Source organism: Pipistrellus kuhlii, unplaced genomic scaffold (assembly GCF_014108245.1).
Source record: "Pipistrellus kuhlii isolate mPipKuh1 unplaced genomic scaffold, mPipKuh1.p scaffold_m20_p_36, whole genome shotgun sequence".
Taxonomy (NCBI): domain Eukaryota; kingdom Metazoa; phylum Chordata; class Mammalia; order Chiroptera; family Vespertilionidae; genus Pipistrellus; species Pipistrellus kuhlii.
In genome coordinates, this window is record NW_023425536.1 from 5356131 (window position 1) to 5371507 (window position 15377).

Genomic DNA, 15377 nt, shown 5'->3' on the forward strand with positions numbered 1-15377 from the left:
GGGAAGCAGGAGTCAGGCCCTGAGGAGGAATGTCAGGAAGAGGCGAGGCTCATGGGGCCGGAAAGAACCTGGTGTGCTTAGGCCCAGAGGGGTGTCGAACTCAATCAGAGAAGGGGCCAAAATCTAAAATCCAGCCTAAATCGCGGGCCGAATGGTTTACTGAACAATCATAAACTGTCATTGTGATGGAAACGCAGCGGAGTGCAGTGATGACAGCGCGGTGCGGGCCACATTGCAAGGCCTGGCGGGACGGATTTGGCCCGTGGGCCTTGTGTTTGACACATGTGGCTTAGGGAATGGCAGGGATGTAGTCAGACGAGGAGCAGGCTGCATCGGAGAGGGACTCAGGTGCCAAGCAGTCAGCAGAGGCCAGTAGATCTACAGCAAGCATGTCAAACTCAGCCCACGGGCCGCATGGGGCCCACAACAAATATTTTTGTGGCCCAGCCAATATAACGGTATGTAAGAAACATTTTAATAAAAATTTCATAACTTAATTGTTATAATATCCCATTATACATAATTATTAATAACGAACTACAACATTTAATTGATTACTATAATCCTGTTGCATTCATTTCCTTTCTGCGCCTTCTGCACAGGGCACCATTTCTCTCCACTAATACTAGCAGTGAATATTTTAGCAGCCGATGGCCATGTCATTAGTCTTGGACTGACTTGTTTGGTGTGCACAACAGAAAATCTTTTGTTTTCAGAGAACAATAAAAATAGATTTATTTGCGTTAGGCTCATTAATTTGTCCAGTTATTCAGTGTCTGGTAAGTTAATGTTCAAGGAAAAATATTAATTTCTATTAAAATGTTCTATTATTTTATGTTAACGATTACCTGTTTATTTCAGTCCTTTGTATTCAGCATGTCTCTATCGAAATAAACTTACGTTTCTATGAAAATTGAAGCTTTTGGTTTTTTTTCGGCCCACATACACTGAACCTTGTTTATTTGGCCCGTGCTAGCCTTTGAGTTTGACATGCTTGACCCACAGACTCTGTATGTCCTATTGTTATGGACGTGGCACAGGTGATGCCCTCTTTCTCCTTTGGCTCCACCCTGCAGGCTCAGGGACTGCCCCTCCATGATGCAGCCCCCTCCCAGCCCCGCCTGGGCAACAAGCACTGGGTACATGTCTGCTGACTGAAGGAATGACCGTGAACAGAACCTGGCTGCAGGGAGTGAAACGTGCAGGGTCACTTTAAACCCACCTGCTGTGCTTTGGCCCAGAACACATCTTCCAAGTGAGTGGCAAACCCTTCGCTCAGCCACTCCTCCGTCCAGTCGCGGGCCCCGATGGCCAGGCCAAACCAGGCGTGAGCAATTTCATGGCAGAGCCGGGTCCCGCAGAGGTGGCGCCCCCCGGTCAGGGCGCTCTGAGAGAGGAAGACGAGGTGTGGGCTGTGGAGGGGAGGGGAGAAAACAGAGTCCTGTCAGAGCCTGTCCTGGTAGCGGCTGGGCGGGCCCTCGGCCCGAGCCTGCTGCTCTCATGTGCGTGCTGCTCTCATGTGCGTGCTGCTCTCATGTGCATGCTGCTCTCATGTGCATGCTGCTCTCATGTGCGTGCTGCTCTCATGTGCATGCTGCTCTCATGTGCGTGCTGCTCTCATGTGCATGCTGCTCTCATGTGCGTGCTGCTCTCATGTGTGTGCTGCTCTCATGTGCATGATGCTCTCATGTGCATGCTGCTCTCATGTGCGTGCTGCTCTCATGTGCGTGCTGCTCTCATGTGCGTGCTGCTCTCATGTGCATGATGCTCTCATGTGCGTGCTGCTCTCATGTGCGTGCTGCTCTCATGTGCATGCTGCTCTCATGTGCGTGCTGCTCTCATGTGCGTGCTCCGTCATGACCGAGCTCCGTGCTCTCAGGAACGCACTGCGTGGCGGTTTGCACCCTGGCAGCAGCTCGGGTTGCAGTGGGGCCCTCACCGGACGCTGTTGCCTGCAGTGAGAGACCTGCAGCAGGTTCACAGGGAAGACACTACAAGGCGACGGGAGCGCTGACTCGGAGATGTGGGCGAGAAAGGAGAGCAGGTGTGAGGACTCGGAGCCCGTCCCATCCAGAGATGACCAAGGAGGGCCCTTCGGCCGGACCCCAGCAGCTCCCGAGCAGACTGGGGAGTCATGGAGGGAGGGGGAGCCGGGAAGCATGAACCCAAATTCCCATTTCAGACGGGCTGTTGGGCTGTTACCCAGTTAACTACCAGGTGCCATGGAGGGTGATGCTGCCAGGGCACGCAGATAAAAGTGGAGTCTCCCTGAGGCAAAGGCTGTAAATGGTATCATCTCCTGTCGTAGATGTTTACTTATTCACATGGCATAAAAATTACACACACTCACACACACACACACACACACACAGAGAGAGAGAGAGAGAGAGAGAGAGAGAAGGGAGTTAACCCACCCAGGTGTGCAAACGGCCCCAGGGCTGGCACCAGCCAGGGAGATTTATCTAATCTCCTTTCCATACTCTGTTTTGAAACCCAAAATACCCTGGGAGAAGAAAGGGAGGGAGGGCGGCTGAAGAGGAGGCCACAGGCACGGGGGCCCCCCCCCCCCCCCCCAGGCATTCCCATCATCCCAGCTTGTTTACAGTCTATTAGTGAGGAATCTGCGCTTGAACCAACCTCTCCTCCATCAACTGAACAAAACCAGTTGTGAAACCTCCCAATTAAGCAACTGTCCACCCTGGGCTCCTCCTTCAGAAGCCACGTGTGAGCATCCTGCTGCTCCGCACAAGCCGGGCGCTCAGCCCCCTGCCCACCCGCATTTCTCTTGCACAACATCCCCCACCGGCTCGGCTCGGCACAGCTGAAAGCGGTCTGTGCCAAAGCAGACAGCTTTCATGTGGAATAATCACAGGGCAGACACGCACATGAAACAGCGTCTGCCAGGCCCTGGCCAGGCTCCACCAGGAGCTCCAATAATAAAGTGCAGCGGGGCACCCAGGACATGGGGCCCTCACAGTGCTCTGAGCCCGGTTCAGAAAAAAATAAGGAAAAAGGAAGGGAGGGAAGGGAGGAGGAATGGAGAGAGGAAGGAAGGAAAGGAGGGAAGGGAAAGAGAGAGGGAAGAAGGGAGGAAGGGAAGGAGGGAGGGAGGAGGGAGAGAGAGAGGGAAGGAAAGAAGAAAGGGAGGGAAGAAGGGAGGGTGGGAAAGAGAGGAAGGGAGGGAGGGAGGGCGGGAAAGAGGGAAGGTGGGAAGGAGGGAGGGAGGAAGGGAAAGAGGGAGGGAGGGAAGAAGGAAGGAAGGGAAGGAGGGCGGGCAGGAAAGAGGGAGGAAGGGAAGGAGGGAGGGAGGGAAGAAGGAAGGAAGGGAAGGAGGGCGGGCAGGAAAGAGGGAGGAAGGGAAGGAGGGAGGAAGGGAAAGAGAGAGGGAGGGAAGAAGGAAGGAGGGAAGGAAGGAAGGGAAGGAGGGCGGGCAGGAAAGAGGGAGGAAGGGAAGGAGGGAGGAAGGGAAAGAGAGAGGGAGGGAAGAAGGAAGGAGGGAAGGAAGGAAGGGAAGGAGGGAACCGAGGACAGGAGCTGAGAGTGCCCGCTGCACCCTGCCTGTCAGTGGGTGAGCCGCTCCGGCCTAGGCCGCGCCGCAGAGAAAGCCACAGCCAGGCCCCAAGTAAATAACATTCCAGACATAACGCTGGCACCCTCACCCTCTGGGCTAAAACCAAACACAAGTAAGATCAGGCCTCCCACGGCTCACAGACCAGCTGCCTCGCAGGGCCTGCCGGCAGACCCGATGGTGCGGGTTACAGAGGCGCCGGACTGGCCTGTGGCTCCGCAGGAGGTTACCCAAGCTGGGGACCACCATGACCCTGTCCTCCGTGACCGCTCACTGCTCTGCCCAGCGGGGAAGCCTCTCCGAGGCCCCTGTATGCAGCGAGCACGGTGCAGGTCAGCGCATCGCCCACTGTCCTCTGAGAAGGACCCAGCGGATTGGGCCCCGGACAGGAAGGAGGGCGCGCCACTGGGCGTGCACGGCCCTCCCGCTGTCAGCGGGAAAGCACGAGAAAGGCCCCCTCCTGGCTGAGGACCGGACCCCCAAGCCTCGGCACTGGAGTTTGCCCTCAGGCGGGGCTTTCCCTGTGGGGGTTCTAGGGTTTTGGTTTCTTATGAAGAAAATGGCTTCTTGCTTAAAACTAAATTAAAATATGGAGCGAGGTTTTGATAACCTTTCTCAAGGGTTGTTAACAACATCCTATTCAGGGGTCCTCAAACTTTTTAAAGTGGGGGCCAGATCACGGTCCCTCAGAGAGCTGGAGGGCTGGACTATATGAACTACTAATTCCTACTGTAACACCTCGGCTGCGCTCACTGCCCAAAAAACCTGGCGGGCCGGATCAGACTCCTCTGCGGGCCGCATGTGGCCCGCGGGCCGTAGTTTGAAGACCCCTCTATAATAAAAGGCTAATATGCAAATCGACCAAGTGGTGGAACAACCGGTCACTACAATGTGCACTGACCACCAGGGGGCAGACGCTGAATGCAGGAGCTGCCCCCTGGTGGTCAGTGCGCTCCCACAGGGGGAGCGCCGCTCAGCCAGAACCGGGCTCACTCCTGGGCCGCCTCCACAGCAGGCGGACAGCCCCCACGGGTCCCGGGCCCCCTCAGCGCCCCCAGTGTAAAAACGTCCTATGCTAGGCCTCTAGTTCTGACTTAAAAGGGCCAATAGAATATTCTTTGAAGGAGAATTTCCTCCCCTCCTTTTAACCCCAAATATCAAAACTTCTCAGGTTAAGTAGAATTTTTAAATTGCTTTTTTTCAACAGTGAGTAAAGAAAAGTATAAGTTCACCTCACGGAGTGAAATAAGTATTCCTTTACCCAGAGAGAACCTACTGCGTGCCTACCTTCCCAGCAGAAGGCATGGCTTGGAATTTCCTACGCCCGCCTTCGCCCTGATTTGTAAGTCCAGCCCTGGCTCCTCACACGCAGCCTCTCAGCATCTATTCCTGGCCCTGATCAGCCACAGCTCATCCGTCTTCAGGCTGACAGGGCCCGGTTGAAAACGGTTGCCTTTTTCCCCCTGAAAGGGCCTGTGTCAACTGCCTCTAAAAATGCCAAATCGTCGATTCATCATCATTGCAGAGGGTGGAAGGTAATCACTGGAATGACATTTTTTTTTTTTTTTAATCATCACAGAATTTATCATTTTCCCCAAATAAGAGACGGTCAGGAAAGTGTTTTCAGCTCTCTCGGAGCGCCAGCCTCGCCGTGTTCCCATCACCAGGTCCCTGTGGCTACAGGTGGCGGCGGGGCCGGCAGGCGGGGCGGCGGCGGGCGGCACATGTCCTCCCTCGGTGCCGGGGCCACCGGTGGCCACCCCCCCACAGGGCCACGTGGGAGCCCTGTCTCTCCGAGATTAAAAATATAATTTTCGGTTTCTTAAGACTGTTCTTAAAAGCTGCCTCCCCACCCAGACTGGAAGGCTGTGTCAGTTCATTTAGAAGATGCTTCATTGCCGCCGAAACCGGTTTGGCTCAGCGGTAGAGCATCGGCTTGGGAACTGAAAGGTCCCGGGTTCGATTCCGGTCAAGGGCATGTACCTTGGCTGTGGGCATATCCCCAGAGGGGGTGTGCAGGAGGCAGCTGATCGATGACTCTCTCTCTCATCGATGTTTCTAACTCTCTACCTCTCTCTTCCACTCTGTACAAAATCAATAAAATATATTAGAAAAAAGAAAGAAAAAAGATGCTTCATGGCCGGGCGCTGCGCAGCCCTCGGGGAGGGCGTCCGTCTGAGGGAAACGCAGAGCTGCATGGGGCCCTGAGCGGGGCAGATGGTCTCAGGCTGCCGAGTCCAGGGGGACGGGACGGCGTGGGCTTCCTGCTGCTCAGCACTCAGGCTGCGGTGGGACCAGGAGGGCCGGACAAGAGGAGCCCGGGCCACCCCTGTCACACTGCAGCCACGGCCCCCCCGCGAGGTGCGGCCAGGACGCAGGCTCAGGTTCACCGCGCTCGGACTTCTGGTGGGTTCAGAGTTCTTCTCGGTTTCAACGGCACCCGAAGCCCATTTCCCACTTAGAGAGGAAGGAAAAAGCGTGGAGACTGAGGCTCTTTCCCTCCAGAGTCACACTGGAGAGTGAGTTCTCAGGGCCTCACTTTTAAGCACCTGAAAGCAGCTTCTGCAGGCACAACTCGATCCCTGCCAATTCACCCTGGACGCCTGGAGGGCAGACTCCCAGCGGCCGGGGGCAATCGGAAAGGGGGGGCCAATGTCCTTCTCCTCCCTTCTCCCTTCGTTCAGGACGGGCTTTCTCTTTCCTTCACAGGGTGTGGCGGGAAATCGCCAGCCCAGATACCGGTCCGCCCCGCATCTCCACGGCGAAGCCCCGTCCCCTCCCTCTCCCGGGCAGCCCAGTGGTGGGCGAGCGCCCTTGTCCCGGGGCGGAGGCCAGGCGTGGGTGACCTGGCAGGCCCTGCGCCCCTGCCCGCTGCCCACTCCGTAGGACTCGTCACCTTCGTGTGCCCCGGCACCTGCGGTGGCCGCACAGTTGGCCTTTACCCTGCACCCTCAGGAGATGAAGGGTGCTCCTTTGGGAGACCAGTTCTAAAAACTCGAGGAAAACTCCCTACATGGGATCAACACGGGGATCTGGGTTTGAGAGAACACGGTAACATCTGTTTCTCTTTGAAAATCCCGAAGAGCAAGTATCGCGGTGTCTCCCCATGGAGGGGCCGGTGTGGCTGCAGCAGGAGTGGCTGCGGAGGCCCCGGCTGCTCTCACTGGCGCCAGCCCCCCTGTCCCCCCCGGAGATTCACCCGGTCTGAGGGACTGAGCCCACCGCCCACCACCTCACTAACCACCAGGCCCTCGGGGATAGGCATCATCTCCACTTCACAGATGGCGAGGAGCGAGGCACAGCGAGGCAGCAGCCAGCTCCGGACCACACAGCTGGCAACCCCGGAGCCAGCAGCTTAGCTCACGCAATCTTGACCCTGAAGCTTATTCGGACCCGCCCTGCGGGGCTCCACCCCTCCATGCCAGCTGCTGCCCCCTGGTGGTGGTGGGGGCATTGCTCCCCAGGAGCTCGGTCTTCAGAGGCCCCTCCTCGCCGCAAGGGAAGCCGCCAGCCATGGCCTGGGACCTCGCTCCTAAGGCCACATCCCGGCCAGAGCTGGCCGGAGGTTGCCGGGCCTTCGGTCAGCACAGCGCTGGCCTCTTCCCGGTGAGAAGGCCGGTGCGGGGAGGGTCTGGAAAACAGCCCGCCTCTGACAGCGCAGTGGGCACTTCACTTGGGCACCGCCAGGCAGCCCGCCCCCAGCCCCCGGCCCTGCGTGCCCCGTGGAGGCAGCGCCGTCACTGGGCGATTGGGTGTCGGCTGCACCGTCACTGGGCGATTGGGTGTCGGCTGCACCTCGCTGGGGGTGGCTGGTTATGCTCATCTAAAAGCTAGATAAAGCTGCAAGTGGATGTCTCAGTTTTACGGCTAAAGAATCAGAGAAAACAAAACAAAAACCAGTATTTGACTGGATTTTCAACTTGACAGGGACTCCTTTCCCTCTACGGGGCCTATTCAGCCCAGGCAGTCTGCATTCTCAGAGTACAGAACCAAGAAACAGTGTTCTGTTCTGTTTTGAAGTTACTGAACGCTCTGGGGTTTGGACCCCAGGGACACACCGTATCCTTACTCTGTGAGCACTACTGGTTGTAGCTGGCATGTCCCCCAGGCACCGCGGACTCTCCCATGACCGGGGGTGCGCTTCCTGCAGGATCTGGGGGACTCCTGGCGAGTGGTTACCCTTTAAAACCTGCTGGCGCCCCCCTCCCCCCCCAAGCACCTGGATGACAAAACCGATGCGCTCCATTCCCTCAGCCCCGCCGCCATCCGCCCAGCCAGCGCGGTGATGTCTGCTCCCATAACAACAGCTAATGAAATCAGCCTCCTCTGTGATACAGGGGGAACTTTATTGGATAAAATAATGCGCTCTGTCCACTCCCAGAGCAGCAATAAAGTGGCCCGAGGGAGAACCACACGGCTCACCCCGCTGGTTCTGCCGTGCGCCCGGCCTGTAAGGAACGTTGCTTCATGCAGGGGTACCCTGGGCAGCTGGCACCGCCCTCAGTTGGGAGTCTCCTCTGAAACACAGTGCATGTACTCTCCGGATCCTCAGATTGCTTTCCCATGTCCCCTGTCTAGAGAAGATAAAATTTCCCAGAAAGCACTCAGAAATGTAACTGGGGAGGGGGCAGCGGCTGCTTCCACGGAGGAGAGCACCCGCCCACGTGGAGGGTGGTGCTCTGGGGGTCTTCACACACCAACCAACCCTGAATTTCAACAGGACAACCAATCCTTCTTCAGGGCCTGTCCCCTGTGACACACAGGGTTAATGCAGCTGCTGTAATAATCATAACCTGCATGCCTTTTCCACACGGACAACGATAAAGCCACGTTGCTATGTTTGCTAAACCTGGCAATTCTGCCTGGGGGAGGGGAGGGGGGCTTGTTAAACAGATGGCCGGGCCGCTGGCAGGCTGAGTGGGACCTGAGAATCCGCCTTCCGATGCAGGTCCCAGGGGAGGCTCCTGCGGCTGGTCCAGAGGGCCGCTGACCTACACTGTGGTGGCTGCGTAGCATTAACTTAAAAAACAAAAATCCATTGCCACAGTTTACAAGTGGGAAGATTTTACCTAGAAATCCAGTATTTCAAGTTATATTGAAAATCTGAAAATCTGGCCATACCAGGCCCACAAACCCCATGCAGAACTGGGCTGAATAGCTCTGGCCCCTTTAGCTGGGCTCCGCTCTCTCCACTGCCTCCTGTCTCCCCGCCACTGGCGGAGTCCACATGCCATTTACAACCACGTGTGTGCTCGCCCCCCTTCCTACAGCAGGACAGAGAAACGTGACGTCCCGCCTCCAGCACAAGCAGCAGAGAAACCAGGCTTCCCTCAGAGGATGCTCTGCCCAGTCGGCTCCTTTATTTTCTCGGCCCGACTCCTCATAAGCATTTGGATTTAATCTGCTTAGTCTTCCTTATGAAAAATTCTACTATCAGCCTTGTTGGCGGCTGTAAAATGGCTTAGCAAACTATTTTCTAACTGGAGAGGGCAAAGACACCCATTTCAGCCTCGTTCAAGTCGGTCACTAGGCATTCCATATTACTAAGCGTCGAATTAATTAGGTTTATTGTATTTTCGAAATCCAAACACAGTTTCAATTATTACTTGCTACTGATGGCTTATAATGAAGGCAGGGCTTGTTAGCTGAGCAAACAACTGGCAAGTCTGTTTCAAGTGTAAACAGAAGGAAAATGCATGAATTAAACGAGTGAATTCACCGATTGTTCTGGCCCTGCTGTAAAGCAGCATTCAGCTGCCACAATACGTATCGCCACCTTTGTCCAAAGGGCAGCCTGCTCCCGCTTTTTTTACGGGGCAGAGCTCCCCGGTGGTCCCGGACAGCGTACATTCTCTGGATCTTTGGAAGTGCTCATCTACACCAGGGAGTGTCATTGAGGGTAAGGGATCGCCTGGCTCCTGGGGGTGCGTGAAACCCGGAGCTGTTAACAACAGCCGCATTTCCCGGCCCCGAATTGCGACTTGTGAACAGACCGGTCGGCTGGCAGGCTTGCGGAGATAAAGGGTCAAGACTGCCCATGTTCCCAGGGTGGTCCCACAAAGTATGGGACAGATGGTTATTCTCAGAGGTATTCAGCTTAACAGCATTTCCCTTTAAAGGGCAATAAACCTCGCCAGGAACAAAAATAAACAAACAAAAGGTTTTGCTCCCCAAAGTCTCCTGGTTTTAACAACCTTTTGTTTAAAGTTACGAGCCTGCATTTCTTCCCTCCGAATGGGATGCCCCGGTTTATGGGCTGGCTGCGGTGAACTCCCACTCCTCTGGATGGTTCCCTGGCCTGGCCATTCTCCGTGTGCTCACCAGGGTGAAGGGTGGGGGAGAGTCACAGGAGTTCCTCCCCTCCTGAAGAATTCCTAGCTCCGCGTCCCCATTCCTCGGCGGTTGCCATCTTGTGACGGGAAAGGCACCTGGGTCCCTCTGGAATGTATTTGGCTGCAAGTAACGGAAGAGACAGCGAACGCTGGCACACAGGAAGAGGATTCTTTTTTTTTTATTTTCTTTTCTTTTTTCTTTCTTCTAACAAGGCCCCTGGAGAAAGGTGGCTGCAGGGGTTGGCTCAGTGACTGAGCAATGCAGTCAGCACTCTAGGTCTTTCTACCTTCCCACTCTGCATTTCCGAGCATGATCACTCTTGTCCTCATGCTTGCTACCTGATGGCCACATGTTGACCACCACGGTTCCAGGCATCACCTTCATGTTCATAGCAAATAAGAGGGGGCGGGGGGGCTGTGCCAGCAACTGCCATCCCTTTATCAGGAAAGCAGAACTTTTCATGGAAAGCCCATGCAGGTTTCCACTTGGTTACCCCCCTCTGTTCCCACCCCTCTCACCTCCCCATGACTCCCTCAGCATGGCTCCTGATTCTCCGGGGAAGAGAGAGGGGAAGGGCTTGCCTAAGGGCGTTAGCTACAGCAATCAAGCACGGCCCTCTTTCCAGGAAATGGTAAAGCCATTCCTTGTCACCATTTAGAATGCAAACGCTTTTGGAAGGGGAACGTTAGCGATGCATCCCAAGATACTGTTCTAAACAGGAGGCATCTGAGCACAGGGACGGAGGGCGGGCAAAGACGGAGAAGTCAAACACACAGTCTTTCTATTTCCCAGCTTCAACGGACGCTGGCCGGCGTCGGGGCTTTCACTATACCTTCTTACAGCGCCCGGAAGACCGAACCCCAGAAAAGCTACAGGCAGGACCAGGGCTTCGGACCCCTGGCCCCCTCTCTCAGCAGCTGCATCACTGCAAGTTTCCTTTGCAGCTGCAACAAATTACCACACACTTAGTAGCTTAAAACAACACAAATTTATCATTTTTCGGTCCTGCGGGTCAGACGTCTGACACGGGGCGCACTGGGTGAAAACCTATGCTGTTAGCGGCCAGGTCCCGGCGTGCCAGGCGGGAGGCGGCTGGAAGGGGCAGAGGACCGCCTGAGGGTTGGTTATGCTCTGCTCCCCGGTCACTGATGTGCATTTTGTGGTCATCGGACGAGCTGTACACTTAAGACACGCACGCCCTTCCCTGCACGTGCTCTGCCTGGTAGAAAAGCTGAAAACAAACCCGCAAACAGGTATCGTGGGAGGTCTCCGTTTCTGCCTGGGGAAGTCACGGCAAAGATGAAGCCAGAGCCCCTTCCGTGGGGACAGAAGCGAGGCCAGAGGCTGGGCAGCCTGCCCCTTCGGGTTGAGTGTAGATGAGGCCGGTTCCCAACACTAATTACACACATATTTTTAAAAGCTCTTGAGGAAAATTCTGTTTTCATTTGCTTTTGCCATAGAGTTGCATTTCTTTTGCAAGTGAAAGGTACCTTGTGTCCTTCAGACACACCTGTACAAACAGAACTGATACTGTCACATATACATGTCTGCTTCATTTTCTTTCAGACACAGTGGAAAACATGCCATAATAATAAACCCCTTTTCCATCCTGGGCAGCTGGGAAATTACATTATGGTTGAAATGACATCATCCAGCCATGAAGCCGAGCCAGCAGCTGTTCGGAGAAATCTGGGTGAGGCAGTGACAACATGGATGTGAACGCCACTCGGCAATGACTCCTTCCCTTCTCATTAGCAAACAGCTTTTCTACTGCGGTGACACAGAAAATGAAACGGAGGCAGCTACATCGTCTGATGCCACTGACCACCCAACATCTCTTATCTCTGAAACGAACCACAATGGCCAAGACAGGACAAGGGGGAGCGTAGGGGGAGCGAGGGAGGCCGGTGACGGCGCCAAGGCCGAGGTGGCTCCGGGCGTGGCTCAGCCTTCTCTCCACTCTGTCCGTTAACTGTTTCTGAAGTGGCCACAAGCAGCAGCGGTCATGACGCTGGCACAAGCAGCAGGAATTACAGGGCTGTGGCAGTGCCCTTTGATGTGGACAGTTGACGCTCTGTAACAGACACGCTAGGCAGAGCCCAGCATGCTTATTAGGCAAATGGAACCTCAGGAGAGGCCCCGACTCTCCTCCAGCTTCTCAGCTTTTAGGATGAGCCGCATGAAATGGTTGGTATTTGACCATTTTCAACCTCCCAAACTGGGCAGTGTCGTATGGCTCACCCTACCAGACTGTCTCTCCCAAGGCCCTTTGCAAAAACGTGAGGAGCTGCCGAAGATTTAGGGTGGTGGTCGGCAAACTCATTAGTCAGCGGAGCCAAATATCAACAGCACAACGATTGAAATTTCTTTTGAGAGCCAAAAACCAACTTCTGTGCATGGGCCACAAAGTTTCTATTGCACTGTACATGCACACCTACACGTGGTATTTTATGGAAGAGCCACACTCAAGGGGCCAAAGAGCCACATGTGGCCCGTGAGCCACAGTTTGCCAACCACTGATCTAGGGCAATTCCCCTACTTCTCAAGCCACAGAGCACCAGGAAGCTCTGCATGCCACCGTGGAGCAGCGCAGACGACAGGCCCCAGGCAGAGGACGCTGTGCTGTCCTCAGAGAGGGCTGGACCCCAAGGCAGAGCCCTGGAGCTTTGCCTGCTCCATGTGCAGCCATGCGTCTGAGGTCAGAAGCAGATCCTCAGTCAACAGCAGAGCAGGAGTGACCAGAGCAGGAGACTGAGCAGCAATCACTGCCCAGCCCCGACGGTGGCTGAGCGGATCTGTAGCTGATGTGCTACCTGATGCAAGGCCGCCAGGAGCGAGGCTGGCCTCCCTGCAGCGGCCGCCATGCCCACCAGCCTGCTCAGAGCCTGCCCTGCCTTCCCCAAGGGGGTCACCGCACGGGCTCAGGCACTGCGTGGACCCTGACTCCAGCGGGGGACAGCACGCTGTTTCGGTGCTGCTCCCCACAAGGGAACACGTGCGCCGTATTCTTTCAGCCAGCTGCCAGGAAGGGCTCTGGGGAAAAGAGCAGGCCTGGGGATGAGGAGGGAGATGTGAGTGTGGGGCACCGGCAAGGAGCAGAAATCAGTCCATAGTGTGGGAAGAAGAGCAAGTCTAGGGCAGGACCTGCTCACTCCTGGCCCTGGGCCCCGGCCGGCAGGCGCTAGCTCGCAGCAGTGAGCTGGGGGATTAGGCTGCTTCTGGACGCCCTGGGCCTTCAGGCCAAAAGGCACCTCAGAGACCCACCCTTCCTCATTCTCCACGTGGGAACGCGGAGACCTGGGATCCAGGCCTGGGGTGTGCCACAGTGTTCCCCTCAGATCCCAGTCTGAGCTGGCTTACAAATGCCAGCCTCCCCGTCCCAGCAGGGCAGCCTGAACCTGGGCACCAAAGCCAGAGCGGCGATGGAGGGCGGGCGTCGGCGAGCGCCGCCTGCTAGCCACATTCACCAAAAGCTTCCGAGGCCACTGTCACAGGCCAGACAGCAGCGGACACTGAAGATGCTCCCCGGCCCTCGGCCGTGGCTTCTGCTGGCGAGGCGCTGCCCGAAAGGAAAGATCCCAGCACACCGGCTTGTTGTCTGCTGGCTTCACGTGGGAGGAAAGTTACAACCAGAAAAAGAAAACACTTCATGCTCTTTTCTAAGGATGACAAGTGTCATGTGTTGCCCAGTTGTGGGACTACAGTGGTTTACCTAATTGTTTCAGGTTTTCTCTCATTCTTTCATTCTTTCTCTCCCATTCTTTTTTAGGTTCTGAACGTTCCCCTCTGGATTGGACCGTCGGTGGGAGGCGAGCCTGGTGCCAAGAGGCCCCGGTGCCTGGCCAGCGCAGAGCAGGTAACCTGAGCCGCCGCGTTCGCTCCTGCAAACACCGTAATGTATGAGCTGAAATATTAACAGCCATTACCTCAGTCCTTCTGAGAACAGGCCTGAGTCACAGCTCCGGGCTCCCAGCCGGCCTCGCTGGAGACCGCTCGCCCGCGTTACTAGGCGCTGGAGGCTCAGGCCGGCGAGACCAGGCCCCGTGCGTTTTCATTCCATAATGTCATGGGCAGCACTGCTTACTTTGGCCACCGCGCCCAGTTCTCCTGAATTTACCACCTAGCACACATTTTAAGACTAATCGCCTTAACACGTAGTAACAGGGTTGGCAACATTGTTTTTAACTTAGAAAGGAAAATATTAGAATCCCAGAGTAAGATGCACATCTCTGTTACTGCTCAGTGACGAGACTCCGCGGAACGTTCTGCCGTGCGGGGGCACCGAGCGGGCAGGCTCCTTGTGTGTCCGATGCCTCGTGCGCGCCCTGCAGACGGACGGGACTGGGTTTTTAAGCTCCGTGTGCGCGGTGTGACGGGCACCGCGGACACCGGCTTCCCGGGGCTCCGGCAGGCCTGTGCCCCTCTCCTCCCTCTGCTTGTCCACTGGCTTCCTGAGAAGCTCCAGTTCTTAGTGACGTGAAACCAGCTGTGGGACAGCTCTGTGCCTGGTGACCCCGCAGCTGAGCTGAACCACCGTGGAGGCCCAGGGCCCGCCCAGCCCCTGGCGCCCGGTGGGCACGCCACCATGCCAGCCCCTCCCGCTGGCACTGTCTTGGAAGCAAAGCGTCTTCACGGCCTTGCTTAGAATTGTGTCTTGGAATCCCTCACAGGAGCGTGTCGAGTGAGCGTTCCGCTCTTCCTGTGGGGCCGGGCAGGGATGAGAGCGCGCTTCCTGCCCGGGACCCGCCCGGCCGGAGATCAGTGGCCCCTTGAGGTGGCCGCGAGCGCGCGCGGAGGAGTGTTTTTAAATCTGCAATAAAGTGCGGTGCGGTCGGAGGGCGGGCGGGCGGGAACCCACCCACAGGCAGACGACATCAGCGGCCCAGGGAACACTGGCTCCTCTGTTCCCCAGCCGCTGTGTGCGCAGCAACCTGAGCAGGAAGCTGACTTTCCAACAAGAAACAGCCGCCTTGGCAGCTGCCTGAGACAGCCTGGGGCTGGCACTTCCCTTCTCAGGAAAAGTGGGGAAAATAATTTCCATAAGTTGGAAAGGAAGAAGCAGGGAGTTCAAAGAGCCTTGGTGCTGCAAAGCACTAGAGGGTTATTGGGCGCAGTCTGCCTTTCAAACAGCAATAAGGAAACTGAGGCTCCGAGCCGGCGGGGACTGAGCCCCGCCCTGACTGCAGGACAGCCACCCTCTGTGCCTCGTGCTCCCACAGCCACTGCCCGCACCTCCGCTGCGAGTCCCCAGCGGCACAGCGCAATGTCCGCGGGCACTGGCGGCCGAGGGGCCAACTGTCCCGACCTGCCACACTGAGACCAGAGAGCTGGCCTGGAAGGAGCTCTGGAGAGGCTGTGTGTGTGTGTGTGTGTGGTGTGTGGTGTGTGTGTGTGTGGTGTGTGGTGTGTGTGTGTGTGTGTGTGTGTGTGTATGTGTGGTGTGTGTGTGGGGGTGTGGGGTGGGGGTGGTGTGTGT

The 15377-nt window shown here is 56.3% G+C and overlaps 1 protein-coding gene across 2 annotated transcripts in view; it reads right to left on the minus strand.

Moving 5' to 3' along the window:
* Positions 1 to 15377, minus strand: part of LOC118732247 (aminopeptidase O (putative)) — a 287553-nt gene that overhangs the window by 139544 nt on the left and 132632 nt on the right. For both annotated transcript variants that reach the window (XM_045570737.1, XM_045570736.1), the window contains exon 5: positions 1223 to 1412. In XM_045570737.1, the coding sequence (XP_045426693.1) occupies positions 1223 to 1412 (190 nt within the window). The remainder of the gene's footprint in view (positions 1 to 1222; positions 1413 to 15377) is intronic.